Source organism: Rhipicephalus microplus, unplaced genomic scaffold (genome assembly GCF_043290135.1).
Source record: "Rhipicephalus microplus isolate Deutch F79 unplaced genomic scaffold, USDA_Rmic scaffold_15, whole genome shotgun sequence".
Classification (NCBI taxonomy): domain Eukaryota; kingdom Metazoa; phylum Arthropoda; class Arachnida; order Ixodida; family Ixodidae; genus Rhipicephalus; species Rhipicephalus microplus.
The window spans coordinates 8940226-8961190 of NW_027464588.1; the positions used below are offsets into that span (position 1 = coordinate 8940226).

The 20965-nt window shown below is 44.7% G+C and overlaps 3 protein-coding genes across 5 annotated transcripts in view; 2 read left to right on the forward strand and 1 right to left on the reverse strand.

Moving 5' to 3' along the window:
- The window catches only part of LOC142761757 (mediator of RNA polymerase II transcription subunit 28-like), a 39666-nt gene extending 36962 nt beyond the window's left edge, over positions 1-2704 (forward strand). For 2 of the 3 annotated variants that reach the window (XM_075883148.1, XM_075883147.1), the window contains exon 6: positions 1051-2704. The gene's annotated coding sequence lies outside the window, so the exon portion shown is untranslated. The remainder of the gene's footprint in view (positions 1-1050) is intronic. The other variant, XM_075883149.1, reaches the window with a different exon arrangement.
- The window catches only part of LOC142784679 (uncharacterized), a 264403-nt gene that overhangs the window by 60933 nt on the left and 182505 nt on the right, over positions 1-20965 (forward strand). The gene's annotated exons all lie outside the window — the stretch shown is intronic.
- LOC142784678 (uncharacterized) lies at positions 9665-20094 on the reverse strand. Its single transcript, XM_075883150.1, has 2 exons — positions 19073-20094; positions 9665-16194 (listed from the first exon to the last, which is right to left on the reverse strand). Exon 2 carries the CDS (start codon positions 14675-14677, stop codon positions 13829-13831), a length of 849 nt encoding a protein of 282 aa, XP_075739265.1. The 5' UTR covers positions 14678-16194; positions 19073-20094; the 3' UTR covers positions 9665-13828.

Here is a 20965-nt window from a genome sequence, read left to right on the forward strand (position 1 = left end):
ATGTGGGGTTTAATGTTCCAAAACTACCATATTATTATGAGAGATGCTGTATTGGAGGGCTCCAGAAATTTTGACCACCTGGGTTACGAGGGTTAGCGAAGCCTATCGCGTTCGCGAATGGGGACCGCAACACTGACGAGGCGTGAGCCAGGGAAGCCGAACACAAGTGTCGCAGCGTCACAACGTGAAGCGTCACTACTCTAGTATATATTTTTTTGATGTCACATTAAAGGGGCCCTGCAACACTTTTTGAGCATGGTCAGAAAACGCTGCCTATTGATAGTCAAAGCTCCGAACAACACGTACGCAAGCCAAATATTATGGTGTATTATAGCGCAGCACGCAGCCTGGAATGCACAATAAATTCCCAAACTCAGCAAAAAAAATTGCTTTATGTTCTCTCGGCAAATCATGCTACAAGCTCAAAAAGTCACTTGTCACAGCCATTGTATCAGCCATTCGCTGGCTGAATTAAGCAAGGCGCGCTCTGTCGTTACTGCGGCAGCCACAGGAACCTGCGACTTGTCTTCGCGTGCAATTGCAACTGAAAAGCCGCATATTCGAAGAGAGAGAGACAAAAAAGAGAAAGCGCTCAAGGTTACCAGGTGTGCGTGACATATTTTCTTCCCCCGTGCCATCCCTCCAGGCTTAGCTTCCAGTGCTTTTGTCGGAACGAGCAGATTTGCAACTCCGTTGGTACTGTATGGATTCTGAAGATTTTTTCGGTGGTGAATCCATGAGGCAATAAGCTCCTTTAGGGAATCCATTCCATGACTACTTGAAAAACTGTTTCAGGGCCTCAATAATAATGAGATGCGTAGTAGCCAGAAATTATTTTAGGAGGAGAGGGGGGTTCAACCATACTTTGTATGTTCGTGCATGCATTTTCATGTGTGCATGTATGTAAAGCACAATTAAAAAATTTTGGAAGTTTTAACCCCCACACTCTTTCTCCCCCTGGCTACGTACATGCATGACTTTAGACTTCTGAGCTGCAATTGAAGAGTGGCACTGCCAATGCAAATGTCGATTTATTTTCTTTGTTTCTAGTTAGGAGGGGAAGGAACATCCGCGCATGCGCCTGCGGCGGGAAGAATGGTGGCAACGCCTGACATGCCGGCTCGAGCGACGCCAGCCCGCCTCGCACACACCCGCACGCACGAATGAGCGCTCCTTCTTGTCTCACAATCACCGAGGCTTCAAGCGCCGCCGCCGTTTTGCGCTTCGTCGTCAGTGAGGCAACCGCATGGGACGATGGTCGAGCTAAAATGACAAAATTCAGGGCAAAATTCCTAGGTTGTTGATGGCGAAAATCCCTTATATAGGGGTTGTCTCTCGCTGCCAATTAATAGATGTCACAAATACATCTGCATCTATGGAGTAACGGCGGGGAATAAGAAAAAAATCGTAATATCGGAGAATTTGTTGTATACAAATTTGTTATAGGCAGGTTTAACTGTTTAATAAAATTCAAGCCAGTTATAGCCAATTGCTGAAGCCATTTAAAACAATATTCATGTGCCATAAAGATTACATTTTTATAATTGGGTTGTGTGGAAAAAAGCTATAAAGCTGATGGGGGACACTGGCAGAGCTGCTGGTACTGTACTTTACCAGTGCCCCTCCACAATTTTTCCTCGACTGCAGATTATGTTAGCTCGTTTAGAACTAAAAAAAGGGGACCTCACCTAATGCATGACGTCGGACGCACAGCTTTATTAAGTGAAGAACATATCTAAAATAAAGCTCTAAGCAGATGATTGCATTCTCTGTCAATTCCATTGACGATCATTACCATCCTGCACAATCACTCATGTCTTTTAGCAACTGGCGTGACATGAGGTAAATGAACGTTAACCGCATTTAAACAGTTGCGACATCTTTTATCAATTGGCGCAACCCCTTATGACTATTCTCTACAAATATTTAGGAGTAATTCAAACAGAACATTTCTCATAGACTCGCCGTATTGATTATTTATGCAGTAATCCGCTAAAAAATTAAGTCACTTGTAGAGCAAATGACTTAATTTCAGTTCAGTACCAGTTCAGTACCAAGTTCAGTACCATTTGCTCCTTGAGCAAATGGTACTGAACTGCTTTTATATAAAGCACTCATTCACCCCATTCTTGAATAAGCATCCGCAGTCTAGTTCCCTTACAAACGTTGCAAAATAAGCTTTCTAGGTAACATTCAGCGAAAATCTATCCGTTTTACTTTTCATAGCTATGTATAGCTCCAAATTCTCCTCGACGTCAGTCTTTCAATCATTAATTCCATTACAACTCTTGTGATACCAAAATGAAGCTTTAACATTTTTATACAGAATCATTAACTCCTTCTCCGGCCTTTCTGATGATAACCTCATCACATTTACTGATGAAAGTTGTACTCGTAGTTGCCAGGCTTTGAACATTATAACACCTTTCTTGTGTACTAGAACTGTGGAACGCCCTGCCTGGCAATATTCGCTCATCACTAAAAGACTTCATAGTAGCTGTCAATGAACATTTTACTAACGTGTAATCACCTTAATTTTCACTTTTACAATGTTGCATGTGTTCTTGCATTACTATTCGTATTCTTTGTTTGAATTTTTTTTTTCTGCTGCATAGAATTATATAATGCCCCATTCCTGCTACAGCCCTGAATAGGGCTGGAGTATGTATAGATAAAAAAAATAAAACCCTCAAGTTTTCATGTGCTCTTGTGTTCAAAAGCTGCTTATTCCTGCAATTTTTAGACTGTAGATCAAATGTCTTGTCCTACACGCCAATGGGCACCTTACCCTAACAAAGCGTGTTGCCCAGTGTCCTCCGTGTGTACGATAAGATGGTGTGTATCTCTAGCATCCTTGTTGAAGTCCTTCAAAAAATTGGGAGAGCATGCCTGACCTAGTATTTTTTCTTTCTTTCTACAGAAGGGTTGAAAAGCGAGCTAGTTGGTATTGATTCATACTGAAATATTGGCAGTGCAAACTAACGGAATGCAAAAAGAGGAGACAAGTAAGTGTAACAAACTGCGCTTGTTCGTCTCCTCTTTTTGTGTCCCGTTAGCTTCCACTGCCATTATTTCAGTACGAGTCTTTCTGTTGCATTGTGCAATATTCCCTCTTATAGCCTTTACCTTCCTACAGGCAACGATGGCAGTTGTGTGTGAAACGGTGAATTGCTACGAGAAAATGGGGCAATATGAAATGACAAGTGACCTTGACAAAAGATATTTCACACGGCCGATTACAGAGAAGCCCACAACTGAGAAAGCATCAATTATTGGAAAACAGCACATATAAATAAACATCAGACTCTGCCCAGGCGGCGCTGTGAAAAATGCCACCACCAGCGCTCTCGCCACCGCCCTTGCCACAACTGAGCCATCCGCAAGCGAGTGTACATAGCCCCCCTTCTTTCGCTGGTGTTGAGACGCAGTTTCCTGAAAATTAAGGACCTGAAAAGCTTCTTTTGTCAATCCACCATTGCTTCAGAAAAGTAGGAAGCTCATAAAAGTGCAAATACAATGCAAAAAATTGTTTCAGTTATTTTGGCGTGCTGCAACAGTGAGCACCGCATGACATTGACTTTGAGGCAAGCACTCTGACGTGCGTTCTGTAATGTCTATAAATGTGTTAAATTTGGACATACACATAATGTCAGAGCGATGAAGGACATACACAAGCAATGTATCTTACGATGAGTGGTACGAAGCTCACTTTATCAGGCATGAATGCCCTTGGCGATTTTCGCCTTTGCAGTTGCATTCTCTATCCATCTCTCGCTTCCTGGACATTTAACTGTTTTATTACGCATCCTCAAATGATCTGTTGGCGGCTGTCTTCTATTTGTATACACTGCAAGAGAGGATACAAGCGTTTTCACCCTCTCAGTGTACGACGAAAGGCAGAACCGAAGTCTCGGAGATAGCTCCGGTAATCGCGGAGACCACGGGCAGAAAAACGTGATGGCAGTCATGACCAGCATTTTGTGACTTTATAGTATGACGCACGTGTTAACTGCGAGAAAAGCAGGTGTAGCCTCCAGTTTAATCGATGATGGTGTTGATTCTCAGCATTGGAAAAGGAATGAGCAGTGTCTGGCTATTTATTGCTCTGTTATCTGTGCGCAGGCACCAGCTACCATCTTCCTTTGGAGTGATGATGACAGGTGAGGTAAATGGAGACACTGATTGATTGACTGATATGTGGGGTCTAATGTTCCAAAACTACTACAAGATTATAAGAGACGCTACAGTGGAGGGCTCCGGAAATTTCGACTACCTGTGGTTTTTTAATGTGCATCTAAATCTGAGCACACGGGCCTACAGCATTTTTGCCTCCATCAAAAATGCAGCCACCACAGGCAGCATTCGATCCCATGACCTGCGGGCCAGCAGCCGAGTACCTTAAGGCTTGTTCACACCGAAGGCAGGGCGGCCAAAATGGTGAGGGAGCAACGCGGTAAGCGGGAAAAACCTCCCCTTCAGGCGGCGAAAGCGGGAGAAAAACCAGGCGGCAAAGGCTGATTGCTCTCAGCAATTTTTAGCCGCCTGCCGAGGCTCGCCACTTTGCCGCAGCCAATCAGAATGCCACGCAGCGGAGGCGTAGGTGTACGTTTGGGAGAAGCACTGACACGTCATAGCGACACGTGCGCAAAATCGCGAGATGCCCGCTTCTTCTGCCGTGCGACCAGACGAAGGAGGCATGCGGTCCCAACAGGTTCACGCACTCGCCTCGCCGCCTGCTGCCTCAGAAATCTTGCTTTGCCGCGCCACCTTCGGTGTGAATGAGCCTTTAGCCACTATACCACCACGGCGGGGCAAATGGAGGCACTGAAGGGCAAATTTACTTCGGCATCTAACATTTCTTGTGCCATGCTTTCTTCTCTTATGTCAAGTTATAAAGCTTTATCTTGACTATTTGGTTGTAAAGCAGGAACAGAACCTTGAACTTTGTTGTTGTTGGTGGATACCCTCCCAAGCAAACTAGTTTGGGGTACCGTTGTGAAATTTCACTGTTTTTGTTCGATATCCACAGGTGGTCTGCTTTGGGTTTTGGCTCCGCTTTGTCATCTTCTTTAGTAACACACTGCATCATCTCAATTCAGCCTCAACAGCCTCATATCCGGACAAGCAAAGAAAAAGTCTACACCAAAGTGTCTAAAACTAGGCTACAACTTCCGCAGTTTCAGACTGGTACATCACTTTCAGACAGGCTTGACAAAAACAAACAGCCTCGTTTTGTGCCTTAGGGTCAAACTGAGAACTCTCCATTTATTTCTTTTTTTTTTCTCAAATCTGTACAATGAGCACTCCTCAATCATGGACTCTATCTTAGTGGTGTGCAACGACTCGTAGTGACCCGTCACTTGGGAAGACTTTGGCAGCTGCTCACGAAACTCCTGATGCTCCTGTCCTTTGAACATCTTGATGAGACTTTGCCTTCGTCTCCATCTAATGACGGGCCATATCTTGGAGTGACTGCAGCAATGTCTCCAGAGTTTCTGGCATTCTAGCTTGAACCGTTGTTACAATTCCTAAGGTAACCTGTGTATGACTAGTGCTACAGCAGAAGTCGGTGGAAGATCTGGCTTTGGAAGTAGCAGCAATCGACACTTCTCAATGTAATAGCAGAGTCCTTCAATAATTTTACTGGTCATGAAGCTTCGCCGTAACTCTGTGGGAGAGCTTTGTGCGCTGCGAGCGGAGGCGGCGCTGCATCCTCGTGCCGGACATAGGGCAGACCGGAGGAAAGCTGGCTACCGGTGCCGTTTTGGGTTCACTGCATATTAATGTGACGTGTCATCACGCAGTTTTCACCATGTGATTACTATTTTGCCTAGTGTTCTGTGCCTGAAGATCGACAAGAATGCCGTGTACCTGCTGTGTACCTGGTTGTCAACCCGATTATAAAAGAAATGAAAAAGTCTCCAAGTTCTTGCGGCTTAGAGATGGTGAACGGGGGAAAAGTGGAAGCGCGCAATGCCACGACAAGACACTGGGGGTTTCACATATGATTCGCCGAATGTGCATGAGTGCGAAAAGCACTTCAATGAGAGTGACATCATTCGCCTGGACCAGTGGTTAATCAAAGGTGGTGTGAAGTCACCGTGCGACGTTCCGAAACTTCTGCCAATGCTGTGCTGAGGATTTTTCACGGCCTCATGGCGTATTGTTATAGTGCAACAAGATGCAGAGCTCACCCGCCTAAAAGTGTTGATGGGAACCGTCAACGAGCTGGATACTGTTGAGGCTGCAATGAACTGTGCATGAGCCCTCTTGACATAGCTGCAATAGATAATGACGCATTTAATAAAGGTGAGCATACCGGCCGCCTCTTTCTCGTTTCATGCCAGTAGGTAATACAGAAGCCTGATTAGTGAAATGCTCATCATTTTCGTTTAAAAAGGCACCGAGATGACCAAATGTGTAGAGGTGATATGCCTAACAGGTTGGAGCTACATGCAGCTCCTCACAGCTTGGAAAAATCAAAGCACACATCTGTTGCATGCAACAGAGGCTTCAGCGCTACCAATAGAAGCTTGCTAGGATGACAGCGCAAGAGAGGTTGCACCAAAATGATATGCAAAATGTGTGCAAGCTATAAAAGCGTGAGAAGTTAATTTTCAATATGAATGTGTCTTGAGCAGGAGAAGATAACTTTTTGAGTTACATGTTGACATTGCCGGCGCGGGACGCAGTCGGTCAATTTTTACGTTTGCGGAAATGTGTAAGGCTTTCGACTTAACAGTGAAAACAATAAAGAACAACAAGGAAAACACAGCACGAGTAAACTACACAGCAGAGTAAACGATTGGGAAACTACATTGCCAGCCTAACTTAGAACGCACTAAGGCACCATAGTGATAAATCAACTCAAAACAGGATAGGAAAATAGGGTAAAAGTCACATGAAGTATTGCTTGATCCTCATCACTTTAATTAAAACCACTGTTCAAAGTGGCTCTTGATTTAATAAATACAAGGCAAATTTTAAGATATATATCTTCACATAGAAACACCGAATGCATATGTAGCCTGAAAGGTTGTATATGTGCTGTTAAATGTTGGAACCACTACACTTGGGCGATGCGTTAGGAACCCCCAGAGTCGTTGAGGAACTCTGGGTTGTCAACAAATTTTCACTAGGTGCTTCAGGAAAAATTAAAGAAGCATGCTTTTATAGCCATAGCATATCCCACAGTGGAATCAGCATGCCGTCAAATTTCTAGCTTCAAGGCCTCATTCTACCCTAAATTTCACTGTATTAGGGCCTCCCCGAATTTCCTAAGGTAACATCACTCTAAAGACTTATTCAACCTTCACAGCTACATTTAATGGCGTTTCACAGCTCTGGCGGATGCTATACAATCGCAGCCGCTCCGATCCTCAGCCGTGGGCGAGGGCGCCCCTAGCGGTTGCTCCTGTCCCTACATCAAACTTTCGCTGAAGCTTCATGACCAGTAAAATATTGACGGACTCTGATCTGACTCTCGAACCACAACATTACTATGTCGAACCACAACATTACTCATGTGGGAAAATTGGTGCATGTTGACGGAATATCGACGAAAATATCGACGGAATGGCTTGGTTCTATTGCTCAAGCAAGCTCCCATGAAATGATGAAGTAATGCCATCAATGTTCTCCATGGATCATATTCTTGTTCCATAAGACGCAGTTTGTATCATTTTTGTGCACTGCCAGTTAAAAACGGGAGTGTATGTTTCATCCGTTCATCTCTATCGCAGCCGTTTTTTCTACAGGCGTATTCAAAGAAAATAATCCATGCCTCTAAATTTCCTCAAAGATCAAAGAGTTCTGGTTTCACCTTGATAGGATGGCTTTCTTTCAGGCTCAGAGCCGATGAGAAGGTCTGAATCATTCCATTTTGTTGACAAACTTAATTTTGCTGAGCTTGAGTTGCCTGAAGAGTAACAAATAGGTTTGTTTGGGAGGTTGGCTTTGATGAAGCTGGCTTCTTCAGTTTCAATGTTACAAGGTGGTTGAAAAGGGAGACTTGAAGATCTTCACGGACTTTTTTTTCCAAGAGTTTGTCCAGAGACATAGACGCCATGTTGAGAACTGTACAGACCAGCTCACCTGTTATCACGTCGACGGGAAGATAAACAGGCTGGTCTTCAGGAAGTGTGTACTTTGTGAAGGCCAGGCTGGCTGTGGCTAACTGAACGAAGAAGGTAAGTTACATCATGGATCGTCAAAGTCGGCTGCGCCAAAACATGTAATAAAACTTCACGTAATCACCGACACTGAACACAGTTTATCTTGTTCTATCGAACTTCCTTATTCTCTTCAACAACTGCCCCTTGTCTTTCCGTCTTGTTCCTACTAATATGTGTAGGCTGCTCGCCTTACTTCAATATATATATATATATATATATATATATATATATATATATATATATACACACAGTAGGTGTACAAGCACACACAAACATCTGGGACATGAGGACAACAGCAAAAATTTGTGGAGTGTTCATATAGCAAGCGTTGCGCAGCACGGCTGTTTTCTTGTGAACGGTTTGCATAAAAAGTGGGGAAAAGTGCATCGTAATTTTTCAGATTTAAAATTATGAAGCCTTTTTCCATGCGACAATCCTTGCTAGCTGAGAGTTTCAGTTCGATCTGCACTCATCCAGAGTGCGAGCAGTGCATGGTGTGATTGGCTAGCATTTCTGAAACAAAATTTTTTTACGATAAGGTGGAATGATGCAGTATGCCATGGTGAGTCAGTGGTTCGGCTGCTCAGCTGCTGACCACAAGGTCAGGGGTTCAATCCCTGTCGTGGCGGTTGCACTTCGGTGGTGAAAAATTGTAGAGGCAGGTGTGTAGTGCAATGTCAGAGCAAGTTGAAGAACACCACGTGGTCTAAATTTCCGGAGCCCTCTACTACACCGCTAAGATTACTGAGATTCACTATTTCAGATTCATGAGTAAAGGAAAGAACTATAAATTTAAGGGTTTGTTGTCTTTGTTGAACACATGATAATGAGAACTAGCAGAAAATGATGCCAAACAAACTATAGGGGATGTTATCAAAAGTAACTAACAAAACTGTGAAAAGAAAAGTGAACAAAAACGTAACTTGGCAACGTTTTTTGACAATTGAATTGACATTACTTTTTATAACATCCATATATTTTACTGGGTAATGTTGTTGGGTAATTCTCATTATTAGAGTGGTGAGTGGGCTGACAAAGAAAGCATATGGCATTGATACTTCATTTGAACACCTAATAGTTTGAGGACCTTAAAAGAGCGGAAGCTACTTTGAGTAGACCAGAATATTTAGTTGGAGCAAAAAAAAACTTACACACATTTTTACCAGGCGTTTTAACACATTTTGAGACATAAAAGTGTATGCTGCCAGTAATGTTAGGTACCATTACTTTTGTCACACTATGCAATGTAGCAGGTGTAGTTAGAGTCGTGATAGTGAAGGATTAATCAAGCACGCCACCAACTGCGTTCAAATCAATGGTCGCGTATTTTAAAAATAAACCTGCTGTATAATAAAAAAAAGTTTAGAGCATTTATGATTTTATCCAATTCAAGTTAAACTGTCTGGGTAAGCAAGCCCTTTGCACAAAATCAAAAGGCATAAAGTGATTCATGTATTATAACTATGTGAACAACTTCAGCAACGCAGGGCAAAGTGACAACAGTTTTATTAAAAACCCCTCTCATTATAACATGCATGAAAAGCACCACACCAAAACCTTTTATAGTGCATGTAATATCGAGACTACTAGACTGTCTATTGACCTTTTAGAAGAAGGGTATCTCCTTCACGTTCTAGGGGCAACCACTTAGCCTTTTCCTGAGCTTTTCTGTGAATATTTCCTGACTTTCAGATATCATTAGGATTGATTTAGAGTGAACAGATTTTGCTTATGCATTGAAACCTAGTTCTGTATTTAACTGCAATTATGGGTGCTAAACCACCTCCAATTAATTTTTAACATTTAACTTATTTTTTAACTGCAGCAGCATAACTAGCTATGGGTGCCCAAAAAGTAGCTACAAACAATACCTTTACCTCTTTGAGCCTTTTGGAAGTGTTCAGCTTCTCAGTGCTCACCTTACAACATTTTTTTTAAATACGTGTTTGTGTGCCCACTACTCTTGCTCCTTGTACAGTGAGGAGGAGCACATGGCAAGAAGAGACAAGAAAGAAGCATAACGAAAAAAAGCGAAATAAGTGAGGCCCTGTTTTGTATCGTACAATGTGTGTAACATTACTATTGAGACAATATATAGACAAATTATCACGACTATGCATCCATTGTAGAGTCATACACAGCTGCAACACCACGACTAAATTTCAACCTTGTGTTGGTTTAGGATCCCTTTATAGTGGCAAGCTAATGATATCTGCATTTGTTTGGCACACATTGAGATGCAGCGAAATTTGATATGGTAATCCCATTTAGAATGCACGTCATGTGGCTTCATTGTATATGTGGCCACAAGTAACTCTGGTTGCAAAGCAATATGGCAGAGCCTAAACAGATGTCACCGACCACTCCAATCTGAACTTGCCTTTGCTACTTGCCCATTATCATCCCAGCAAAAAATGAATAATTGAATCTGCTACAGATATGTGCTAGCTTATGCTAAGGACCAAGTATGAACAGTGTTTTGTCATTATTGAGATCAGTTATTTGTTCACGAACACTTGCTGTCAAACACAAAGACATTGCTGTCGAAGCATCAAGACTCAAATATAAAGCAAAAAGAAGTGTCTCTTTAAAAATTTCAGGCCACAAGGTGCAAGATAAATATTTGATATACTTGGGATGTAAGGCACTGTTACGGATCCCACCGCTGCCACCAGTTGTTGCGGCTCGGGGTGCTGAGTCGTATCCCACCGCTGTTGACCAGTTGTTGCGGCTCCCAGCACTGAGGACCCGTTGTTGCGGACCGGGGTCTGCCCGGTCTTTTGTGCTAGCGTGGTGTAGCTTCGGGTTGAGGAAACGAGCGCTTACAAGATGGAGATACGAAAAAACAAACAGGTTTATGACACTATTTACACTTATTTACAGCATAGAAAGGTTAGGAGTTCACAAACCACAAACGTGGTGGTTGAACCGTTACATGGTCCAGAGCGACGTCCCGCACTCGGCGTCGTCGTTATAAGCCCTGTCGGGCTCCTCCTTCTTGAGGGGAACACCAATCACACACACACAACAGGCGAGGGGTACGAGCATGCACGGCGCACGTGAACATCCAACATTGAGTCGTGATCACTGCACTGCAAAGTGGCGCCAGAGGGGCTCTTCCTGGTCGTGTGTCTGCCACTGGTCGAGGGGTGCCAAGCTCCTGACAACAGACATCAAACGGTCCGCCGATTTGTCCGCTCAATTAGCAGGGCAATTTGTGGCCGCTGTCGCGGTTTCATCCAAGGAAGACGCTGTCTTTGTTGTCCTCTGTGGAACGGCTTACAGCTTCGTGGCGACACGTCTCATCCTCCGGCTAGCAGGGACAATACCTGCGGGCATAGGCAGGCGGCCAGTCGGCTACTTGTTTGAGGAATAAAAGAGCACCGCTCCCCCGTCATCTCTGGACGCTGGTTCCAAGAAAACTGGGTTCCAGGCATGGGAACGCTGCCCGGCTACGCTTCTTAGCGACAGCATGGCGCCTGCTGACGACGGTCATAACAGCTTCCCCCTCGCCAGATGAGTCACGGAGGGCAGCAGTCACCGCTGCTGCTCGCAGGGACGACGAAAGGGTCCGTAGTCGAATCCCAGGAACTGGCCTTCGCTTGTGGCATGGTCCGGGTGATTGCCGAATATTCGACAGCATCTCTGATACTCGACCACATGTACAAGCAAGCACTCGGCCCCGTTCGAACAAACCAAGCCAAAAGAGGGATAGCAAACCAATTTTAATTACTAGCTTTAACAAAAGCTCACACTCAGAACTCTCAGGACTCATTTGCGCTGAGATACCAGACGTGCTACCTTACACAATTCACATAAGAAGATGCACGAAAAAGCTAAAATATCAATTTTGATACATCAAGAGCACACCTAGATAGATTAGAAAGAGCGACGGAGCACGTCAGCGTTTCCATTCAATTTGCCCTTTTCCTAATGCCAAAATGATATCTTCGAAGAATCAAGCTCCGCCTCACAAGGCGACTGCTCTTTGATGTCACGGTTTGCAGCATGTAAGGAGACACTGGTCTGTCTCCACTTTAAATTTAGTACCCCTGAGATAACACTGCAACTGATGAATGGCCTACACAATGCAAGCGCACACCTTTCCTGAAGCGCGGTACGTTATCTCATGAGAGCCCAATTTCCGGCTCAAGAAGAGTGCAGCTTTGCTTGTTACAATTGTCGTCCTGACATACGGCTGCCTCCTTCTTTCCATTGCCAACTACTTTCATCGGTTCTGTCCCGCTGAGAGCATCGGTCAAGTACGCGAACGCTGAACAAACTCGGATTCAGCGAGGGCTACAATTGTAGTAACGTCTGTATTTTTCTGCGGCGGCAATAACCACCTGCTACTGAGACAGTGGGCTCGCAGCCTCCCAAAACCTTAACCTACGTTGTGACTTAACGGTCTACCTTGATGTTTAGGGAAAGCTTAATCATCCGTTTATATGATCTCTTGATCAATGATTCTTCAAAGAAAACAACAGCAAAACATAGGAGACAAACACTGCTTTCTGGCAGGTTCATTTGATTAATGTAAACTGTCTATGCTAATGCCTCTGAGTAAAACTCACTGGGCTCTCCTGAGCTATCAATTACTCTCATTTCTACAGCATTGCAAAATACACGGCACTATTAACCAAACGCATAATCCCTCCGAGTTTTTCTAAATTCTCAATCAAACGTTACGTTGTAACACACCGTGTACAACAGGAAATATATTCCTAGGCAAAAACACCTAAAACAAAATTGCATAGGTTTTATGCTAAAACCGTGCACTAGATGACTCCTAATTCTCACAGCACGTAACGACAATTCCACCGTGTCCCACCTAACTTAATCATTTTACGACATCATTTGGTCTATGTTAACATCTTCATCCTTAAATGCTCATTCTCACCAAATCCACGTGACAGTGAAGGCATACGACATTACCCTCAGCCTTTGAAAATACTAGAAAAATAACAATTTTCCAGTTTTTACCTTCGGCACATATTAACCCTAATGATTAAAGCACATCGATGTTAACTTTCAGCCTTCGGTTCGGCAGTTTTCCTTCTGAAAAATGTACACCACATCACGTTACTTACCAAATTAAAAGGACTGAAATTACATCTACAAAGTAAAACTAAGTAACCATACTGAACACGCATGTGTTACTCAATCTGACCACCCCCTTTTCTCAACTAGATTCGCTTGATTCGCCAACGGTGGGGTCGCGGTCCTGGTGGTTTTCGAACACGCCAGAGGCTACAAAACGCATGAATGCTAGGCTGTGTCCTGTTGTCACGCCTCATTCTGCACTTCGTCCTGTTCCCCTCAGGAATTTGAAAGGGACGTGAGGAGCAGGGGTGAAACCTGTGCCGTTTTTCTTTTGTGTTCTCCCATACGCGGTATTTAGCCACTCTGCGCTTTCGACTTTGACCCACCGAGCAAGGCCGCTTTCCCAAAGTCGTCGAACGCAACCGCGCTTCTCGTTGGGGTGACGCACTTCGTTTGCCCCCTCTACACCTGGCTCGCCGCTTGTGCTTCCCTGAACGCCACCATTGACGTTCCTTGAAACAGACTAACGGCCTACCCTCTCGTCTTTCTTGCGACTGAGTGGGACCTGTCCTAGGCTTACGCAGTGACGAACGCTTCTGCTTCTTTCTTTTTCAGCGATGTTTTCTTGCCTCCTTTCTCTCGATGCCATCATCATGTCGCGTCGGGAACTGAGGCCTCGGGAAGCTCGTTGGAGCTTGTGCTAGGTCTTCCCTCCCGCTAACGCTGTTCGAACTCTGCGTCACGACGGACTGTTGGGCCAAATTATCTTTGTCAATGCTGATGAAACCAATAACTGGGCCCTCTCCGATGGCATCGCTGCACTCCTGAAGCGTCGCGTTCTCACTCTGTTTAACAACTGCACTAACATTGCCTACATTTGACGATGTCGAAACATCCTCTTGAGGCACGAAGAAGGTTTCCAGCTTCTTACTGGGCCCATTAGGGCTGCTGGCACCTTCCTCATCCACGCAAGGAGAGTCTTTCGACATCGTCCCTACCTCCAGACCGGCCAAGGCCTCGTTCTCTACATGCTCTACCTTGATGGATTCTAGAATACGCGGGCCCTTCTCTGGCACGATCTCTGTTTCTAGCGCTTCATGACGCGCCTCAACTGCCAGCGCTTTGTGACGCGCCTCACTTTCGGACTCCGGTGCGAGTCTTTCTTTCTTTTTGCTAACAGAATTTCCAAATCTTCTGATTAGCTCTGCTTTCACAGCTTCGTAGTTGTTCGCGTGCTGCTCACTGAGTCGCGCAACAACATCCACTACCTCGCAGGGCAGAACCGTGAGTATCTTCTGAGACCACGTGTCTCGCTCACACGACAGTTGCCTACACTTTCGTTCAAAGAGTCTAAGATACAGGCCCATATCCCATGATACCTCATATGGCTGCATGTACCTAGACATCTCGAACTCTGCCTCATTTTCGAGAAGTACTCCTTGCTGGGGTCCCAACCTCATACTCAACTCATAGTCTTGTTTGAAAAACTTTCTCTTGAGGCCTTCTCTTTAGTCTCCACTCTTTCCTTCCATCTGAGCTTCTCTTAGTTTTCTTTCGCTGATGAGGTCCCATTCTTCACTTAGTTCCTCATCATCAGCCCCCAAATCATTAATCGCTTGAATGATTATGGGTTTTCGTGCCAAACCCTTTGTATCGATCCCCACTTCCTCACAAAACAGCAACAAGTCTGACTTCTGCAGCTCCCGTAAGTCCATGATCGTACCGAGTGCTCGCTACTTCCAAAATAACTTTCCAAAACGGCGAAACTGAGTCTTTCGGCAAAGTTAACTACCAGTTCTAAAATTTATTCCTCTTTTAGAACCTGGTTCACTCAAAGGAAAAGCCAAGCACTCACCCATACGTGATCCATGTCTCGAGCCAGCTGCTTCTCCTGGGCCGACTGTTATTGTCACTTGTAGCTCCGTATCCCACCTCTGCCAACCAGTTGTTGCGGATCCCACCGCTGCCACCAGTTGTTGCGGCTCGGGGTGCTGAGTCGTATCCCACCGCTGTTGACCAGTTGTTGCGGCTCCCAGCACTGAGGACCCGTTGTTGCGGACCGGGGTCTGCCCGGTCTTTTGTGCTAGCGTGGTGTAGCTTCGGGTTGAGGAAACGAGCGCTTACAAGATGGAGATACGAAAAAACAAACAGGTTTATGACACTATTTACACTTATTTACAGCATAGAAAGGTTAGGAGTTCACAAACCACAAACGTGGTGGTTGAACCGTTACATGGTCCAGAGCGACATCCCGCACTTGGCGGCGTCGTTATAAGCCCTGTCGGGCTCCTCCTTCTTGAGGGGAACACCAATCACACACACACAACAGGCGAGGAGTACGAGCATGCACGGCGCACGTGAACATCCAATATTGAGTCGTGATCACTGCACTGCAAAGTGGCGCCAGAGGGGCTCTTCCTCGTCGTGTGTCTGCCACTGGTCGAGGGGTCCCAAGCTCCTGACAGCAGACATCAAACGGTCCGCCGATTTGTCCGCTCAATCAGCAGGGCAATTCGTGGCCGCAGTCGATGTTTCATCCAAGGAAGACGCTGTCTTTGTTGTCCTCTCTGGAACAGCTTACAGCTTTGTGGCGACACGACGTCTCATCCTCCGGCTAGCAGGGACAATACCTGGCGGGCATAGGCAGCCGGCCAGTCGGCTACTTGTTTGAGGATTAGAAGAGCGCTGCTCCCCCATCGTCTCTGGACGCTGGTTCCAAGAAAACTGGGTTCCAGGCGTGGGAACGCTGCCCGGCTACGCTTCTTAGCGACAGCATGGCGCCTGCTGACGACGGTCATAACAGCATGCACAAGAGGTGCTGCCATATTATACTTTTCCTTGTGTTGAAAACTGCTTGCTTTACTCACCCAACACATCTGTAAAGATGCCGTGAAAACACCAAGCAGCTGATGCAACAAGGTTGAACACATGTCCAGGGATTCCACCATTCCTAAGCAGCCCTACAGCCCCCACAGTCCTGCAACCATTTGTAAGATAAATATAGTTCTACCCAAAGTTCTTGGTTTACAGACACACATGCAAGACGCATAACCACTCTATAGGAAGTTTGCATCATAATGCGCTGGGTAGCAAAACGGATGCCAATATCAAGTATCCCGGCCTGCCGCTTCTTTCTTTCCGTTCTTGATCAATCAATTCATGGTTAATAAATGTTCCCCCAATGTGAAGTGTACTGGCAGTCCGGTGAAGAATTGCAACGTATTTCAAACACAGTCCAATTCATGGCAAGTAAGCATGCAATAGCGTTTTGTCAGCTGTTCGAGAAAAGAGCATGAAGTTTAGCTAAAACCCATGTTTTTTATATACACCATTCAATTTGATATAAAAGTTGTGAGCATTATGTGAAGGAACACGGATTAATGTTTAATCAATGATTTCTTATAATGTCCTGATATGAATGCAACTAACTGAATATGAAACGATAACTTTTGCTTGAAAATTTAGAGTTATGAACACAATCGCACTTGCCAGCTGAATCTTGTCCAAAACAGCGACAAGATAGGCTAGTTTCTGTAAGTGAGCAGTAATGAGCAGTGCAAAGTAACAACAAGAAACACCAGTAACAACAGTATGGAGCAAGCAAAGACTGCCAACTGTATAATTTATTGCACAAAAGTTTGCCTGAATATCAGTCAGACAACTCGTGCAAATGAAGGTCCAGTTGGGAATGAACAAGTTACGAAATCAACAATGCCTGCTTTCACTAACAGGACCCTCATTCACATAAAGTATGCAGCGATAGGCCCCTACCGAGGTACGTCACAGCATGATGTCACTGGCACATGTAAAAGGTGTGGCTGGAAAAACACTCCCGCTGCTGGCTCAGCCCGGTACAGTCGTGCGGTGTTTGGGGCAAGTTTTAATTTTTCAAAGCTTACACTTCACGTTACAATGTCGACATTAGCTGTAGTATGTGTCAGCAAACATCTAGCTGTGTGGTAAACTGTGTGGTAAAATATTTGCCACGCTGTCTGTTTATCTTGAAGAAGTGAACACACGTGGTGGCCTGTGCGAGGAACAGCGGCATAGTCTTCAAAAATGTGCACTGTTGATTGCGGCATGTAGTGCGCATTGAAAGGTATTGAGAATATCTGTTCAACTGAGAATATTGTGTGTGGTGTGTGCAGTGTCAATAACAATGTGTCTTGTTTGCGAAGACGTTAGCACTCATGGCAGGGATCGGTCGATGAAAAACTTGATTCGACATTTTAGTCAAGGTAAATATGCACTTGACGCGAACATCTGCGAGTGGGTACATCTCGGTGTTTGCGCTGTGTGCAGAAAAAAATTGCATGGTCACCGGGCTGGAAGATACCATTTGCTGAAGCTGCATGTATGAATCGCCCCGACGAGTACGCAAGCCCAATAAAGGTATAACTCGTTTTATCGAAGGCCTCATATGTCTTCATGTAATAAGCAGAGATTCTTGTTTCACATATACTCAGTACCTTTACCGCTCGATATTCATGAAGTGACAATGCAAACAACAAGTTTGTGTGTTAGCTCCTAAGGGAGCAATGTAAATATGCAAATAAGTTGTGTCAGATGCAGCGATGTAACTTCGCAAAATATTACGTATATATTAGGCTACAGGTTTAGAATCGCATACATCTCAGTGGTCTATTAGGAACGTCACAAACAACTTCCTTGCCAACCAGCCCTGGCACAGAGGGAGGGAATGGCTGGCACGGTGCTCGAAGTGACGTCACACTATTTGCAAACATAGAGAGGTTTCTTACTTAGGCAACACTTTGCACAATATATTTTTTAGATGCAGACTGTACTCGTCCACATTGATCATACTGATGTCTTTTGTTGTTACTTTGTGCTGTGAATTACTAGGCATTTAGTCACCATGATCTTTTAAAGCTAATTTCAGTGTTCTCTCTCATATTGCTGACAACTGTGTTGTTGCATAAATTGGGCAAAAAAGCAACACAGAAAGGCTGTCACAATAAATGCACCAACATGGGTATTCTCCTGCAAACAAAAGTCGGCACTGGTCCTGTCATTACCCGTCTTCCTTCTCCCTTTGCCTTGTTTTTGCTGAAACAGCCAAACACCTGATGAGTTTGATATATTAACGCATCAAAACTATAAGTGCTTGCATCAGCAACTACACAACAGCGTGATAACCGCACCGCTGCCACACAGCAGCGAAACATATTTTGAACATGCTGGCAGTGTATTACTTTATAAAAAGCAACTCTGGCAGATTACAAAATCTCACATTGTGCATGCAAGTTTTCTTCGAAGTCAGGCGTACAATCTAGGTGCTGGCCGGTACATTATTAGTTACAAGCAAAATCGTCTTTCAGGCACACATGCAGATTCCACGAACACCTCTCTCTCTTTACACTAGGCACACACATTATATCTTTTAACAAGCACACGCCACTGTTTAGGGGCATAATGTTCTACCGTGAACGTATGCTAATCAACCCACTTAGGCGGTTGGCTAGGTGAATCGAGCCAAGTTACAAATTGTATCACCCGCGAACGTAAACAAAATGCTGCTTTGCATCAAATGGCACTGCAGGCTTCGTTTAATCAACAACGTAGCAAGCGCCATGTGCATCTTCCTCACTACATTGCACATATGAAAAAATCGATCACCATACACATGCATGTTGCCGCAGTTGTCTCGAATTAGCTCCAGTAAGGCCGCGCCGATGCGCCATGGCTCTGCTGGCGTTAGCGTTGTCAAAGCGAATCGGCAACCGCACTCGCAAAGGCGCGTAAGGTTGCCGTTTCACGACGCCTCGTTCGAGTGCAGCAACACACACTTGCACTGAGTGGCATACTTGGTCTACATAAAAAAGTGTCCCCCTTACCTTTAGTTTCTTTCACACTGTCCTGAGGGAAGCAACCACAGGCGTCAGCCGTCACCTCGGAGTCCTTCGAGCGCCTGCCCAACCCGCCGATTCCTTGGACGAGTCGCACTTGATCCGCACTCGAACAACCGCGGGAATAGGGCGCAATCTTAGCACATCACACGGACGAGGAACGGCGCTTCCTTGCGTAAATTTAACATTTCGTGCTCTCGTGTTAGCAGCGCGAACACAGGAGAGACGCACCGAAACGGCGTTCCCACGGAAACAAAGACAAACAAAATGTGGCTTTAGTTGTGAATGGATTTGGCTTGGATATCTGTGTGAGGAAAATAAAAGAAACATCTGTCGCTGCTATAAACTGAAGAAAAAATGTATGTTAACTGGCAAAATAACTTTAAAAGTGATAAACGGTTATTCAAAAAACAAGTTACAACTTATGAATATTTTCGCAGGTTTTTGTTTTGTTTTTGCTCTAGCAGACGACAGCCTCCTACTGCTTCTACGACAGACGTAGTGCAGTTTCACGTTCGGTGCGTGTCACCGACGCAAAGCTCTACAGTAGTGATATCAGAGTTATTAATTCTCAATGAATCATAGGATGGCTACAAAGCAGTAACATTTTGACATAGTGCAGTATGCAATCTTTCAAGGTATGACATTTCTTTGCTCTGAAGCAAATCGAAGCAAGCCGGCCGGCGCAATCAGCTGATGTCGCCACTACGCGAGGCATGGTCGTGCGCAATAGCGTCGCGCCCCGCGCTCGATTTGTCATCAAGCGATAGAGCTACTAAGTGGAATACAGCTAGATGCAGGGATTAATGGCGTATCACTCTAATTCCTTGTGGTGGCTGACTCAATCGCAAGAGAGCCCCGGGAAACAACCTTCAACTGCTCAAGCTTGTGTGTGGGTGTAAAAATACTTGATTTCATCCGCAGCGGGGCAGCAATCTATAGTTGAAAGACATGCGAAAAGCATGTGACGTATAAACAATCACAAAACATATGCACACTACAATAGATACGATCGCATATTGTACATAAATATGCCAACACATAGCGTGTAAAAAGCAAATTTGTATACATAACTTAAACTCACGTGAACTGTTCAGCGCAAATAGTTTAGCGGTGAGGAGCCAACACTTTTTTTTTTTTCAAGCCTAAAGCAGCACTTCACTTTGGAAAGGAAATCTGTATTACTTGGCGATTTTAACTGCGTCCTCAATGGGCGAGATCGAGCAAATGGACGCGCCAATTACGATAAAAGTAGTAGGACGCTAGCGGACGTAGTTACTGAATTCGAGTTAGAAGACGTGGGCAGCTGTATGGAGGGAACGCGGGAGGTGCGTTTCACACATTTTCAGGGGAATAGCCATGCGTGCCTTGATCGCATTTACGTGTCGCTCGAATTAATAGCCCACTGCAAGACATATGCTGTTTACCCAATACACTTTAGCGATCATTGTTTAGTTGAATGTGATATTGGAGAGAAAACACAAGGTGAAACTTTCTCATGGGAGCTGTGGAAGATGAATTCCACTTTGATCACTGACGAATATTTCTTAGATCAGGTTATGAACTGCATCAATGAAATAAAAATGGATGATGGAGCTAAACTTGCAGAACAATGGGAAGAGTTCAAGCAGCGAATAAAAATAAAAGCTATTGATCGTTCTTGCGCATTGAGTTACGAAAAGAAGAATCAAGAAAAAGAACACCGAAAGACTTTAGAAAGACTAATTAATAGACTTGGAGTGCAAACAACCGGGAGAGTATAAAATTGACATACGCAATATCAAGCAGAAACTTGCTCTGTTTGACGAGGAACGCTACCGCGGTGCACTCGTCCGTGCTAGGGCTGAGGCTTTAGCGGCTGGAGAGACGCCAACCAAAAGA

Bases quoted from the DNA above. Each gene is read 5' to 3' on its own strand.
- LOC142784678 (XM_075883150.1), bottom strand. From the start codon at position 14,677: ATGAGGTTGGGACCCCAGCAAGGAGTACTTCTCGAAAATGAGGCAGAG.